General features: G+C 37.7%; 2 protein-coding genes across 2 annotated transcripts; both read right to left on the bottom strand.

Moving 5' to 3' along the window:
- Positions 1 to 384: 384 nt before the first annotated feature.
- On the bottom strand, positions 385 to 3532 carry LOC137832917 (stromal 70 kDa heat shock-related protein, chloroplastic). Its single transcript, XM_068641310.1, has 7 exons — positions 2829 to 3532; positions 2405 to 2737; positions 2170 to 2312; positions 1956 to 2054; positions 1647 to 1836; positions 1087 to 1485; positions 385 to 934 (listed from the first exon to the last, which is right to left on the bottom strand). The coding sequence occupies exons 1-7, from the start codon at positions 3327 to 3329 to the stop codon at positions 530 to 532; spliced, it is 2070 nt and encodes a 689-aa protein (XP_068497411.1). The 5' UTR covers positions 3330 to 3532; the 3' UTR covers positions 385 to 529.
- Positions 3533 to 9895: 6363 nt separating this feature from the next.
- On the bottom strand, positions 9896 to 13236 carry LOC137832916 (stromal 70 kDa heat shock-related protein, chloroplastic). The gene is made up of 7 exons (XM_068641309.1): positions 12478 to 13236; positions 12055 to 12387; positions 11820 to 11962; positions 11603 to 11701; positions 11299 to 11488; positions 10758 to 11156; positions 9896 to 10608 (listed from the first exon to the last, which is right to left on the bottom strand). The coding sequence occupies exons 1-7, from the start codon at positions 12976 to 12978 to the stop codon at positions 10204 to 10206; spliced, it is 2070 nt and encodes a 689-aa protein (XP_068497410.1). The 5' UTR covers positions 12979 to 13236; the 3' UTR covers positions 9896 to 10203.
- Between the last annotated feature and the right edge of the window lie 1366 nt (positions 13237 to 14602).

The following is a 14602-nucleotide window of genomic DNA, read 5'->3' on the forward strand; positions in this document are numbered from 1 at the left end:
AATTAAAAGAGGGCATTGGAAAAGCTGACAACATTTGGGACTTCAAAGATGATGGCCTGAATGCACCATTTTAAATTCTAGTAGGTGGTGGTGGTGACTTCGACATCTTCTATATAATCAAATCAAATAAATTAAAAAGTACACAAACTGAAAATTTTTAATGTTTGACCACAACTTTAAACACTAATATATCGCCTGCTAATAAATTACAATATTTAAAGAATAAGCCGTAAATTATAACGTATTTTACGTAAATTACTATACTTTCTATATCCGTTCATTCCAACTGTATACGAAGCAAAATACTTCCAACAAAGATGAGAAGAAACCAATAAATACCAGTACTACGAAAGACAAAATTCCAGGGTACAAAGCGCGAATCAATGAGCACCAACTAAATCCGTGTCTAATTATATATAGAAAATACGCACCCACTCTCCATTGACAAAAAATGTTAAGAATTCGGAACAGAAAAAAACATATAATGGAAAAAGAAAAATACTAACAATAATCTCTATTGATAACTAGCTCATTTAGAGTCAGTGAAATCTGCATCGATGACATCACCCTCGGGTCCCTTGCCTGAAGATTCTGAGGGGCCAGCATCGGCACCAGGTGGTGGAGTAGGGCCTCCTGCGGCAGCAGCTCCTGGTTGGTTATATAGGGACTGACCAAGCTGCATAACTTCCTGATTGAGGGCAGCCATGGCATCCTTAATAGCTTGGATCGCATCCCCAGATATCGCATCTTTAAGCTCCCCTAGTTTTGCTTCAACCTTCTCTTTCACAGGGCCCGGAACCTTGTCTCCAAGCTCTTTCAATTGTTTCTCTGTCTGGTACACAACAGAATCTGCCTGGTTCTTTGTGTCAATGGCATCCCTCTTCTCTTTATCTTCCTTTGAAAATTTCTCAGCTTCATTCACCATTCTAGCCACCTGTATTACATTCACGAGACAGCATAAACATTCCTACCTCAAACACGACCCTCCCATGACCAAAAAATTGGCGTTTCTTTCATGTAATCAATACAACAGAAGCAACTAGCAATAAAAAAGCAATATACAAAAGTTTCGACCATAGTAGATACCTCATCTGAAGGTAAGGTGCTAGCACCAGTAATGGTAATATCTTGCTTCTTTCCTGTGCCCTTATCAATAGCAGCGACCGAGAGAATGCCATTGGCATCAATATCGAATTTGACCTCAATCTGGGGAACTCCACGAGGTGCAGGAGGGATACCATCCAGGCGGAAGCTACCAAGTGATTTATTGTCCCTGACAAATTCTCTCTCACCCTGAAGGACATTGATTTCTACACTGGTTTGTCCATCAGCAGCGGTGGAGAAAACCTCGGACTTTGAGGTGGGAAGAGTAGTGTTTCTAGGGATAATTTTTGTCATCACACCACCTAGAGTTTCCAGACCCAAAGATAATGGAGAGACATCCAAGAGCACAATGTCACTGACGTCTCCGGCCAAGACACCAGCCTAAAAGCACAAATTACCAAAAAGATTAATCAATGATAATAGAGTACTGATCTGAAAATAAAAGTTTTACTGAAGACTCTCGAATTTATAAAAAACACTCTCAGTCCCTCCCCTGCCCCTTCAAGTTAAGCAATTCTTCAAAGATAAAAGCTAAATCCCACCTGAACTGCAGCTCCAAGGGCAACCACTTCGTCTGGATTGACAGTGACATTTGGGTCCTTGCCAGTCAACTTCTTTACAAGCTCCTGGACGGCTGGGATCCGTGTTGATCCACCCACAAGGATAACCTCATCAAGATCCTTGAAGGAGAGTTTTGCATCCCTCAATGAGTTTTCAACTGGTGTCCTGAGCCTGAACACAATTCATACAAGTACAAACATGGTTAAGTAGTTTCTTCCGCTTTGGTGAAAGCAGCAAAATCTTATGTTTGCCATCCATTCAAATTCAATGCAATTCAAATTTACTGTTACCTGTCAAGAAGATCTGAACACAGTTCCTCGAATTTAGCCCTTGTGAGGGTTGTCTCGATATGTTTGGGACCATCCGCTGTAGCAGTAATGAACGGTAAACTGAAAACATTGGCACAAAATCTCAGTGGTTTGCTTAATAGCACAAGTCACAATGCAATGAAAAAAAATACAGGGAAAAAATGTAGTAATTGGAACAACCGAGAAAGGAAAATACCTAAGGTTAGTTTGAGTCAATGATGAGAGCTCCATCTTGGCTTTCTCGGCTGTCTCAGTGAGACGCTGAAGAGCTTGTTTGTCTTTCAAGAGGTCTATGCCTTCATCTCTCTTGAAGTTGGAAGCCAACCAGTCAACAATTCTCTACAGCCAAAGAAAGGTACAAAAGAAAACAGTCAGCGAACCACAATTAACAGAAGTTTCTACAATTTATCAGAATCAGAAAAAATCGCAACCTTATCAAAATCATCACCACCCAGGTGAGTATCCCCAGAAGTAGACAGCACCTCAAACACTCCATCGCCAACCTCAAGCACGGAGACATCAAAGGTGCCACCTCCAAGGTCAAAGACCAAGATAGTTTCATTGTTTTTCCTTTCAAAGCCATAGGCCAAGGATGCAGCAGTTGGTTCGTTGATAATCCTAAGAACCTCAAAACCAGCAATCCTACCAGCATCCTTGGTAGCAGTCCTCTGCGAGTCATTGAAATAAGCAGGAACAGTAACAACAGCCTTGGTCACTTTATCGTTCAAAAACTTGGAAGCATCGTCCACAAGCTTCCTCAACACCTACACAGCACACACAAGTGGCTATCAATAACACAGCAACCCAGCAAGTAACATTGTGAATGTAAGAAAATAGAAAGAAAAGAAAAATGACCTGGGCAGAAATTTCTTCAGCAGCGAACTGTTTACCAATGGCGGGGCAATCGAGTTTGACGTTGCCGTTGTCGTCTCTGATGACTTTGTAAGAGACCTGCTTGGATTCCTCGTCTACCTCAGACATCTTCCTGCCAATGAACCTCTTGACGGAGAAGAAGGTGTTCTCGGGGTTGACGACGGCCTGACGCTTGGCGATTTGGCCGACGAGTCTGTCGCCGTTTTTGGTGTAGGCGACGACGGAGGGGGTGGTTCTCTGGCCCTCGGCGTTGGTGATGATGGTGGGCTTGCCGCCTTCCATGGCGGCGACGGCGGAGTTGGTGGTTCCCAAGTCGATACCAACGACTTTCTCATTGACGACACGGAGAGGAAGGACCCTCCTGGGCTTGCTCTTGACCTTGATGAAGGCTTTGGTGTTTAGCCTCTGACCTAAGAATAGGGTTCGGGAACCGGCGAAGGAGGGGGTTCCGAGACCGTGTATTTGAGCGGTTGAGGAAGCCATGTTTAATTAGTACGGCGGAACCCTAATTATGGTAATTGAGAGATAGAGAGAGAAAAAGAGAGAGAGAAAGAGAGAGAGAAGGTGAGAGGCTAAGAGCGTGGTTGGAAGCTCAGAGAAGAAGGGATGAAGAAGAATAAGAAGGAGGGTTTTGGGAGAGGATCAGCAGGTGCTTCGTTATGTTACATGCTTTTAGTTTTAAAGATATTTTTAATTATTTTTAATTATTTAAATTATAAGATTACAAATTTATTATTATATATATAAAAATTAAATTTTAATTAATTTAAAGCGTATTTTAGTTAATTTATATCTACATTTATGAAAGGGAATTTATTTTTAACTGTTTTTGGTATATATATGTTTTTCTCATTTTATCTTTATATATTAGTATATTCTGTCTTTTTTATTGATCACAAACAGGTTCAGAAGTTTTTAAAATTTAGCAAATTTTTAAAAGGTGATCATCTTGCAAAATTGATTTTTTGGTTTCGTGTTTCTTTTTTTTTCTCTTAATTAAAACAGTGGGATATTTTATAAATTTTTTTATTATTATTAATATTTTATTTTTAACAAATTTTTAAAATGCGGTTACTTCTAAATTTGCTTTTTCTGGATTTCATCTTTTTTTTCTCTTAATTGAAACATGGTGAGATATTTTACAAAATGATTTTTATTTTATTCTTATTAATATTTTATTTTTTTAATTATTTTGTTTTTTTATAATTTTAAAAGTTAAAAATAAGTCGTTTTTAATTTTAAAAATTTATTTTATTTATTATTGTTTAGTATACCATGTTATGTTATTTAAAAAGTGGAGAAATTTGTAAAATTTATTATTTAGATTATTTTTTTCAATTGTTATTAGTCATTTTACTTTATTGAGCGTTAATAAATGAGTAGCGTGGTTATCAAATGCGGAGCGTTGTTGAATCTGAAAAAAAGAAAAATTATTTGTTCATTTGTTCATTACTTCATTAAGTAGCAGTTTACAAATAGCAGAGCTGGGCCATGAGAGGTGGATCCCAGACCACGCACCAATTATCAGTAAGGGAGAAACCTAGGTCACGAGAGTCCATGCGTGTGGAGTGGATGACACATTTAAGCGTAACACAAGTATAGAGTCACTAGAAAAATATGACCTATAAGGGTCGTGTTCCAGGGCGCGAGCTGCATACATGACACGTGGACAAATAGGGCGCTCTCAAGGCGGGTGACACCAGAGATCAAGTGCATGAGGAGGCATCCAGGTGGCACCCCGACAGAGGATGCACTCTAGTTAGGGGACCCCACGTGTCCTCGAACCCCGCGTCGTAAGCATCAACAACATCCCAGTCATTTCAACCTCGGTTTCTTCAAATCTCTTGGCTTGTTGAAGGAGCTCGGCCTCAACATTACCCATGTGCACTTCTCGATTGATGGACCTTTCTTTTAGTCGTGCATCTTGGCCTTGGAGGCCTTAGCCGCCTCTTCCAACTCGATGACCTGGATTCGCAGGAGCAAGATTTTTGCCTCCAGCTCGATAGCCTCTTGGCACTTGTCATGAAGTCGTTTTAAGAGGTCCTTTTCAGATTGGCAGAGGCTATTCAACTCCTGTTTCAGTGCGGCCTCGCAGGTAGCAAACAAACGAGCCAGCAGGGCCGTTTCTTCTTTAGCTTTGGCCTCTACCAGCGCCACCCTCGCCTCAGGCTTAGTTATGAGGGCGTTGGATTGGGCAAGAAGAGCCCCAAAGTTGAGGCCCAACATTTCCCTCGCAGCAGTCTCTCACCTGAGTCCACTATCATCTCTAGATAGAAGCCTTTGAGGGCATGTTGTAGGACATCAGGAAGTTCAGGAGTAGATGGAGTTACAGGAACGCTTATCCCACCGTCCGCAAGTGCGAAGAGATCAGAGGATGAGGGAGCGCTTGGTGTCTGGCCTCGGAACAATGTCAGGCGACCGACAGTAGAGGAATGAGAGACCGTCACCGTTGTAGGCCTAAGCCTTTTAGAAATCGGCCCTTCGGCGGAATCCTCATCAGACTCGATCTCCACTACCTTTCCGCAAGGAAGTGGAGCGGGAGATGCTTGGGCCGCGACGAGAGGAACCGCGACGAAGGAGGCAGTAGGAGAGGGCGCGACAATAGTAGAAGCGAGGGCATGAGGGCAAGAGGTGCCCGCACCCCCAGACAACCATCGACGCAGAGTCAGGATGCCAGCCAGCTTGACCCGTTTCTCTTTATTCAGAACCATCCCTGTGTGCAAGAATACAAAGGGAATCAGTTCCTCGAGGATCCTGAGTTTCTTGAAACCTAAGTCAGGGAAACCCACGCTCGAAAGGACCCCATAAAAGGGAACAGAGAAAGCTTAAAATGCAGGGGGTTACACATCCCCAGGTGGTTATCAAGCGTTAGAATCGATAGATAAGGGTGATCGATAGTTAAAGTTCATACCTTTGATCAAGTAGGATGAAGGTTCTATAAGATGTAGAGAGAAACGCGAGAGTGCTCGAGGAAGAAGACGAAACAATCAAGGATGTTTCAGAGAGTGATGGAACAGTGGTTGAATGAGAGATTTAGTGTGATATTATCCTAATTTGATAGGTCTTTCAGAAACGTTTACCCCCAGAAGCAGTAGACCTTGTCTGTAGGTTCTTTCAGTACTCTCCCAATTTGAGATGCACTGCATTAAGTTGAATATCTCCATTTTTCATAATTTACTTTTGGCATATTGGGATACATCACTTTCGCTAATGATATAATGGCACTGCAGTACATGAAAGAAATGCAGTAAATATATATGCAGAAGCTTAAATCAGAGGAATCAGTAGTGTACGAATATAACTTTCTGCGCACCATCCTTGGCCTATGGCCACACCTGGGTGGTGATAGGTTGGCCATAGGCTGCCCTTCTTTATGATCCCCATGAGAATGAACTTCTGTGAAGTACTAGCAGGTTATAGAATTATATTTATTATATTATATAACATGATGATAGTTCTTTCTCATACTCAAATGACAATTGAACTTGTTTTCTGTTGTACCTTTCTTGGTTGTTCCAATTACTACATTTTTTCCCTGTATTTTTTTTCATTGCATTGTGACTTCGTGCTATTAAGCAAATCACTGAGATTTTGTGTCAATGTTTTCCGTTTACCATGGTTCCAAACATACCCTCACAAGGGTTATTATTTTCATAATTTGCGCATTTAGGATGATATCTTGGTTGGAGACTCTAAGTGGTGTGATGAAGTGGTTGTCCTTGGAGCTGCAGTTCAGGTGTGATTTAGCTTTTATCTTTGAAGAATCCCTTAATTTGAAGGGGCAGGGGAGGGGGACTGAGAGTGTCTTTTATTATCAGTTTTGTTTTGATTCATTTGATCAACTTGGAGTTTTTGGGACGTCACATTCCAGAATGCCAGTGAAATGTTTCTTAGTGAGCAACACTTGGATTCAGAAATTTTAGCTGGACTAGCTGTTGTTGTAATCATGGATGGGTCCCAGACACTTTTGTATATTATTTTTTTATTGCCAGTTGCCTATGTTGTATTGAAAAACGTCAATTTTATGGTCATGGGAAGGGCATTTTAGTAGCAATGCTTATACAGTGCTTATACATGTGAGAATGGTGAATGAAGTAGAGAAATTTTTAAAGTAAGACAAAGAGAATAGGAACGCAATTGATACTAAGAACCAAGCAGATTCTGTGATGTACCATACAGAGAAACAATTGAAAGAGCTTGGAGACAAGGTTCCGGGCCCTTTGAAAGAGAAAGTTGAAGCAAAACTAGGAGAGCTTAAAAGACGCAATATCTTAGGTTCGACCCAAGCTATTAAGGATGTTATGGGTGTCCTCAATCAGAAAGTTATACAGCTTGGTCAATCCCTTTACAAGCATCAGGAGCTCCTGGCGTAGGAGGCGGGTGCCGACTCTGGCCCCTCAAAATCTTCAGGAAAGGGACTAGACAGTGATGTCATCAATACAGATTTCACCAGCTCTAAATAAACTAGTTATCAATAGAGATTATTCCTATCGATAGATTATATTTATAACTAACTGGACCATCCAGATGTCTATCATCAGCTTCTATATTCGTTCATTCTAATATATATCATTACTAGAATGAAGAGAAGTTGTTGTCCGTTCATTTTAACATATATCATTGCTAGAATGAAGAGAAGTTGTTGAGAGACATTTCGATAGTTGGTTATAAATATAATTTCTATTGATAACTAACAATAATCTTTATTATAACTAGCTCGAGTCGGTCAGTCGGTGAAATCTGCATCCCTAGTCTGAAGATTCTGAGGAGTCAGCGTCGGCACCAGGTAGGAGACTAGGGCCTCCTGCGCCAGGAGTTCCTGGGTGGTTGTAAAGGGACTCTGCATAACTTCCTGATTGAGGACAGTCATGGCATCCTTAATAGCTTGGGTTGAGCCCCAGATATTGCGTCTTTAAGCTCTCCTAGTTTTGCCTCAACCTTCTTTTTCACAGGGCCAGGAACCTTGTCTCCAAGTTCTTTCAATTGTTTCTTTGTCTGGTACACCACAGAATCTGCTTGGTTCTTAGTGTCAATTGTGTGTCTCTCTTCTCTTTGTCTTTCTTTGAAAACTTCTCTGTTTCATTCACCATTCTCGCCACCTGAATGGAGACAGCAGTAAGCATTCCTACCTCAAACTCTCCTCCCAAACAGAAGAAGAAGAAGAAGCAGTAGCAGATATCAAGAGGAGAATGGCGTAGATGACAATAGCTATGTGTGGCCCTGCGTTGAACCTCCTTCCTTAGAAAACATGCAATGAACATTTGAAGTCTGAAGGCATTCCCCAACGCCAATGCAGTGTTTGATGTAAAAGGGGGAGGTGGATTGTGTTGTATATTTAATCGATTATCAACTATTTTTTATAACCAACTATTTTTTATGACATAACTGACTGTGTCTTATGTATTTTGGGCACGTGAGAAGTTAAAAAATGTAATTATAACTTTTTGAAATTTAAAATATTGTACTCAACTTTACATGCAAGTACATGCAAGTAATGGAAAATGTTCATGGTGAATAAAATTGATTTTCAATAATTTGTGAAGGGTATTTAATAAGTTGTGCATCTACCTGGGCATTCATCACCTTCTCAATCCACGCCCTCATTCGCTAATAAATGTAAATAAGGAGTTCATTTTCTTCTTTCTGCCTCTAAATAAGGAGTACATGGTGCTAATTTTTTTCAAACATAATTTTCACTTTCAATTTTATATTTTATGTAACACCATTAGAGAAAAGTTTTGTTGACACCATAAATAATAAAAAAAATATACCTTTAATATTGTAAATAATAATATAATAACATATTTAAATTAAAAAATAAAATATTAATTAATTATAGTGTAAAGTGTGTTTTCACATGTGTTAATATACGAGGATCCTAAATAAGTGTCCATAACTTACAGTATCGAGAAAAGTATTAAATTGTAGGGTTAATATTCTTTTCATTTTTATAATATAATTTGAAATTTATTTTATTCCTAAATTAAACTTAAACTTTAGAGTATAATTTAAAATTTATTTTTATTCTCAATTTAAACTTAAAATTATCAAGTTATTTATAGTTGAAATAGGTTCTATCGAGTTTTTTTTTTTAGTCGAAGTAAAATGATAACTTTTTTCCTTTTTTTTCTAATGTTCCAAACATACTTCTAGAATCATGTATATTATAATATTAAAAAATTGATATCAGTTATAATTGTTATGCATATATAAGCATGAAAATTCAAGAATTAAAATCAGTTTTAATTATTTTGTATAAAAAAAGTTTAAAATATTTAAGAAATATATTACAATTAATTTTGTTTATATTAAAATATAATCTTATAATTATAATTAATGTAACTTTTCTCTTAATAATTATTCATTAAATTGATAACTCGTTATACCCTGCTAACTAATATATTTTAGGATTGTCATTTTATTAACTGAAGGAACGAATAATATTAATTTTAATATATTTTTTATGTAAAATATTATTTTATATAAAAAATAAAGTTAAAATTATTATCACGACAAAAATAAAAATTAACGTTATTATCAAGTTTCATTTCAATCATCCATAATAATAACATCTAACAATTTAAACCAGAAACAAAAGTAATGAAAAACATATTTAATCTTATATGGTATTAAACCAACACATGTTTCTGTATGTGAATTTGGAATCTAAAATTCCTGCACAACATCATGTTTTCCTTTGATAAAAAACATTAAGTTTCTCAATAGGTTATATGTTTTACTAACCTATTTTTGTTACACAATATGTTATGTATTCAAGTTTCTTGTTTGTTAAAACTTTTTTTTTTTTCAGTTTAAAAAAGTAATTCACTTGATCATATTCAAGTACCTTCTCTTCCACTAGGATCAAAAGTGTAACATTAAAAACTGGTGTGGTCCCACTCAAACAACTACAAATCAACAAAGTTATGGTCAAAGTCTAAAAATTAGTCTTCAATTAGGTGACTCATTAGAGAATTCAGCAGAAAAACAGAGAGTTAAAGTTTAAATGTGATGAAGAGTTAAGAATTGGAAGTAGAAAAGATGACTGGTTGAGAGAGAATGGGCGAGGAGTACCTAAACGGAGGACCCTTCACCCTTTACTACATTGCTTTCAAAGTTACAAAGTCCCCTGATTAGTATAGGATGGGAATAGGGATGGACCATGAATTAGTATTACGAAAGACAAAAATCCAGGGTACGACAAGCGCATCAATGAGCACCTACAAAATCCGTGTCTAATTTTTACAGGAAATACGCACCCACTCTCCATTGACAAAAACTATTTTAAGAATTTGGAACAGAAAAAAACATATAATGGGGGAAAAAATACTAACAATAATCTCTATTGATAACCAGCTCATTTAGAATCGGTGAAATCTGCATCGATGACATCACCGTCGGGTCCCTTGCCTGAAGATTCTGAGGGGCCAGCGTCGGCACCAGGTGGGGGAGTAGGGCCTCCTGCACCAGGAGCTCCTGGTTGGTTGTAAAGGGACTGACCAAGCTGCATAACTTCCTGATTCAGGGCAGCCATGGCATCCTTAATAGATTGGGTCGCACCCCCAGATATTGCTTCTTTAAGCTCCCCTAATTTTGCTTCAACCTTTTCTTTCACAGGGCCTGGAACTTTGTCTCCAAGCTCTTTCAATTGCTTCTCTGTCTGGTACACAACGGAATCCGCTTGGTTCTTCGTGTCAATGGCGTCTCTCTTCTCTTTGTCTTCCTTAGAAAATTTTTCTGCTTCATTCACCATTCTTGCCACCTGTATTACATTCACAAGACACAGTAAGCATTTCTACCTCGAAGGCCCTCCCATGACCATAAAATTGGCGTTTCTTTCATGTAATCAATACAACAGAAGAGACTGGCAATAAAAAAACAATATACAAAAGTGTCGACGATAGTGGATACCTCATCTGAAGGTAAGGTGCTAGCACCAGTAATGGTAATATCTTGCTTCTTCCCTGTGCCTTTATCAATAGCAGCGACCGAGAGAATGCCATTGGCATCAATATCGAATTTCACCTCAATCTGGGGAACTCCACGAGGTGCAGGAGGGATACCATCCAGGCGGAAGCTACCAAGTGACTTATTGTCCCTGACAAATTCTCTCTCACCCTGAAGGACATTGATTTCTACACTGGTTTGTCCATCAGCAGCGGTGGAGAAAACCTCGGACTTTGAGGTGGGAAGTGTAGTGTTTCTAGGGATAATTTTTGTCATCACACCACCTAGAGTTTCCAGACCCAAAGATAATGGAGAGACATCCAAGAGCACAATGTCACTGACATCTCCAGCCAACACACCAGCCTAAAAGCACAAATTACCAAAAAAATTAATCAATGATAATAGAATACTATTGTGAAAATAAAAGTTTTACCCAAAGCATAAAAGACACTCTCAGTCTCCCTTCAAATTAAACAATTCTTCAAAGATAAAAGCTAACTCCCACCTGAACTGCAGCTCCAAGGGCAACCACTTCATCTGGATTGACAGTGACATTTGGGTCCTTGCCAGTCAACTTCTTTACAAGCTCCTGGACGGCGGGGATACGTGTTGATCCACCCACAAGGATAACCTCGTCAAGATCCTTGAAGGACAGTTTTGCATCCCTCAATGAGTTTTCAACTGGTGTCCTGAGCCTGAACACAATTCATATACAAATAGGTTAAGTAGTTTCTTCCGCTATAGTGAAAGCAGCAAAATCTTATGTTTGTCATCCATTCAAATTCAATGCAATTCAAATTTATTGGTACCTGTCAAGAAGATCTGAACACAGTTCCTCGAATTTAGCCCGTGTGAGGGTTGTCTCGATATGTTTGGGACCATCCGCTGTAGCAGTAATGAATGGTAAACTGAAAACATTGGCACAAAATCTCAGTGGTTTGCTTAATTAACAAGTCACAATGCAATGGAAAAAAAAAATACAGGGAAGGATGCAGTAGTTGGAACAACCGAGAAAGGTGTAAATACCTAAGGTTAGTTTGAGTCAACGATGAGAGCTCCATCTTGGCTTTCTCGGCTGTCTCAGTGAGACGCTGAAGAGCTTGTTTGTCTTTCAAGAGGTCTATGCCTTCATCTCTCTTGAAGTTGGAAGCCAGCCAGTCAACAATTCTCTACAGCCAAAGAAGGGTACAACAGAAAACAGTCAGCGAACCACAATTAACAGAAGTTTCTACAATTTATCAGGTTTAGGAAAAAGGGCAACCTTATCAAAATCATCACCACCCAGGTGAGTATCCCCAGAAGTAGACAGCACCTCAAACACTCCATCGCCAACCTCAAGCACCGAGACATCAAAAGTACCACCTCCAAGGTCAAAGACCAAGATAGTTTCATTGTTTTTCCTTTCAAAGCCATAGGCCAAGGATGCAGCAGTTGGTTCGTTGATAATCCTAAGAACCTCTAGACCAGCAATCCTACCGGCATCCTTGGTGGCAGTCCTTTGCGAGTCATTGAAATAAGCAGGCACAGTAACAACAGCCTTGGTCACTTTATCGTTCAAGAACTTGGAAGCATCATCCACAAGCTTCCTCAACACCTACACAGCACACAAGTGGCTATCAATAACATAGCAACCCAGCAAGTAACATTGTGAATGTAAGAAAACAGAAAGAAAAGAAAAGGAGACCTGAGCAGAAATTTCTTCAGCAGCAAACTGTTTACCAATGGCGGGGCAATCGAGTTTGACGTTGCCGTTGTCGTCTCTGATGACTCTGTAAGAGACCTGCTTGGACTCCTCGTCTACCTCGGACATCTTCCTGCCTATGAACCTCTTGACGGAGAAGAAGGTGTTCTCGGGGTTGACGACGGCCTGACGCTTGGCGATTTGGCCGACGAGTCTGTCGCCGTTTTTGGTGTAAGCGACGACGGAGGGGGTTGTTCTCTGTCCCTCGGCGTTGGTGATAATGGTGGGCTTGCCGCCTTCCATGGCGGCGACGGCGGAGTTGGTGGTTCCCAAGTCGATACCAACGACTTTCTCATTGACGACACGGAGAGGAAGGACTCTCCTGGGCTTGCTCTTGACCTTGATGAAGGCCTTGGTGTTTAGCCTCTGACCTAAGAATAGGGTTCGGGAACCGGCGAAAGAGGGGGTTCCGAGACCGTGTATTTGAGCGCTCGAGGAAGCCATGTTTAATTAGTATGGCGGAACCCTAATTCTGGAAATTGAGAGATAGAGAGAGTGAGAAAGGGTAAGAGAGTTGTTGCAGACTCAGAGAAGAAGAGATGACGGAGAGAATAAGAAGAAGGGTTTTGGAAGAGGATGAGGGTTATGTTACGTTCTCTGTGCTGCCACGTGTATTTATTCTAGAACCATCTTCATCATTCTCGCCCCATTTCGTTACCCTACACCCTAATACTACACTCCACTGCTATATTTTTTTCTAACATAATTTTCAGTTTCAATTTTATTTTTTATCTAAACACTAATTAATACAAATCAAAAATACTTTAAATATGGGAACCACTAACTTATAGCTTATAGTTTCCAAATGTATTAAATAAATTGTAGGGTTAAATGTTTTTTTCTTATAATATAATTTTGAAATTTATTTTATTTTTAATCTAAACTTTAGATTATCAGAGTATAATCTAAAATTTATTTTTATTCTTAATCTAAACTTCAATTATGAAGTTATTTATAGTTGAAATGGATTCTATGGAGTTATTTGTGGTGGAAATGAAATGGTAACTTTTTTTCCTTTTTTTCTAAGATGTCAAGCATACTTCTAGAATCAACTATATTATAATATTAAAAAATTGATATCAGTTATAATTATTATGCATATGTAACTTGTAAGTATGAAAGTTCAAGAAATAAAATCATTTTTAATTATTTTATATAAAAAAAAGTTTAAATTCTTTAAAAAATATATTACAATTAATTTTGATGATATTAAAATATAATCTTACCTATATTTATATATATATATATATATATATATATATATATATATAATAAAGAGTATAAAGAGATTCCCTAAAGAACTGTTTTTATATATATAATTTGTTTTAATTTTAACTTTATATTAAAACATTTATGTTTTTAACGTAAAACAGTTTTAAATCTAATTTTCATATCCATTTCCTCAAGGAGGAATGCTTTTCTTTGAACTTTTTATTCTCAAGTTAAATCTTCAATCAACATTTAATTTATTAAATTATTATTATAAATTTAAAGTTAATTTTAATAAATACAAATATATATATATATATATATAATAATTATAAAAATAAAAATACGAATGACGTCTACATTTTCGCTAGTAATTATAATAAATATATATAAATTTATCTTAATAATAATTCATTAAATTGATATCTCGTTATACCCACCGCTAACTTATAAATTTTAGTATTGTCATTTTATTAACTGAAGGAACAAGAATAATACCAACATTATCAATTTTAAGGAATAAATTGGTATACATGTTTATTACAATGTAACCTACTCCTTCTTTCTCAAGGTGTAAGTGCTTTATTATTAATTTTAATATATATTGTAAATATTTTTATGTTAAATATTATTATCACGACAAAAATAAAAATTAACGTTTTTATCAAGTTTCATTTCAATAATCCACAATAATAACATCTAATATTTAAATTTAAACCAAAAACAAAAATAATGAAAAACATTTTTAATCCTATATGGTATTAACCAACACATGTTTCTGAATGTGAATTTGGAATCTAAAATTCCTGCACAACTTCAAGTTTTCCTTTGATCAACAACATTCAAGTTTGTCAATATG

Source organism: Phaseolus vulgaris, chromosome 6 (genome assembly GCF_051622355.1).
Source record: "Phaseolus vulgaris cultivar YP4 chromosome 6, ASM5162235v1, whole genome shotgun sequence".
Taxonomy (NCBI): domain Eukaryota; kingdom Viridiplantae; phylum Streptophyta; class Magnoliopsida; order Fabales; family Fabaceae; genus Phaseolus; species Phaseolus vulgaris.

Bases quoted from the DNA above. Each gene is read 5' to 3' on its own strand.
- LOC137832916 (XM_068641309.1), bottom strand. From the start codon at position 12,978: ATGGCTTCCTCGAGCGCTCAAATACACGGTCTCGGAACCCCCTCTTTC. The intron at 11,963-12,054 runs GTTGCCCTTTTT...CTTTGGCTGTAG, and splicing joins GTGGTGATGATTTTGATAAG to AGAATTGTTGACTGGCTGGC. The intron at 11,157-11,298 runs GTGGGAGTTAGC...TTGTGCTTTTAG, and splicing joins CCCTTGGAGCTGCAGTTCAG to GCTGGTGTGTTGGCTGGAGA.
- LOC137832917 (XM_068641310.1), bottom strand. From the start codon at position 3,329: ATGGCTTCCTCAACCGCTCAAATACACGGTCTCGGAACCCCCTCCTTC. The intron at 2,738-2,828 runs GTCATTTTTCTT...TGTGCTGTGTAG, and splicing joins CTGAAGAAATTTCTGCCCAG to GTGTTGAGGAAGCTTGTGGA. The intron at 2,055-2,169 runs GTATTTTCCTTT...CAATGTTTTCAG, and splicing joins TTGACTCAAACTAACCTTAG to TTTACCGTTCATTACTGCTA.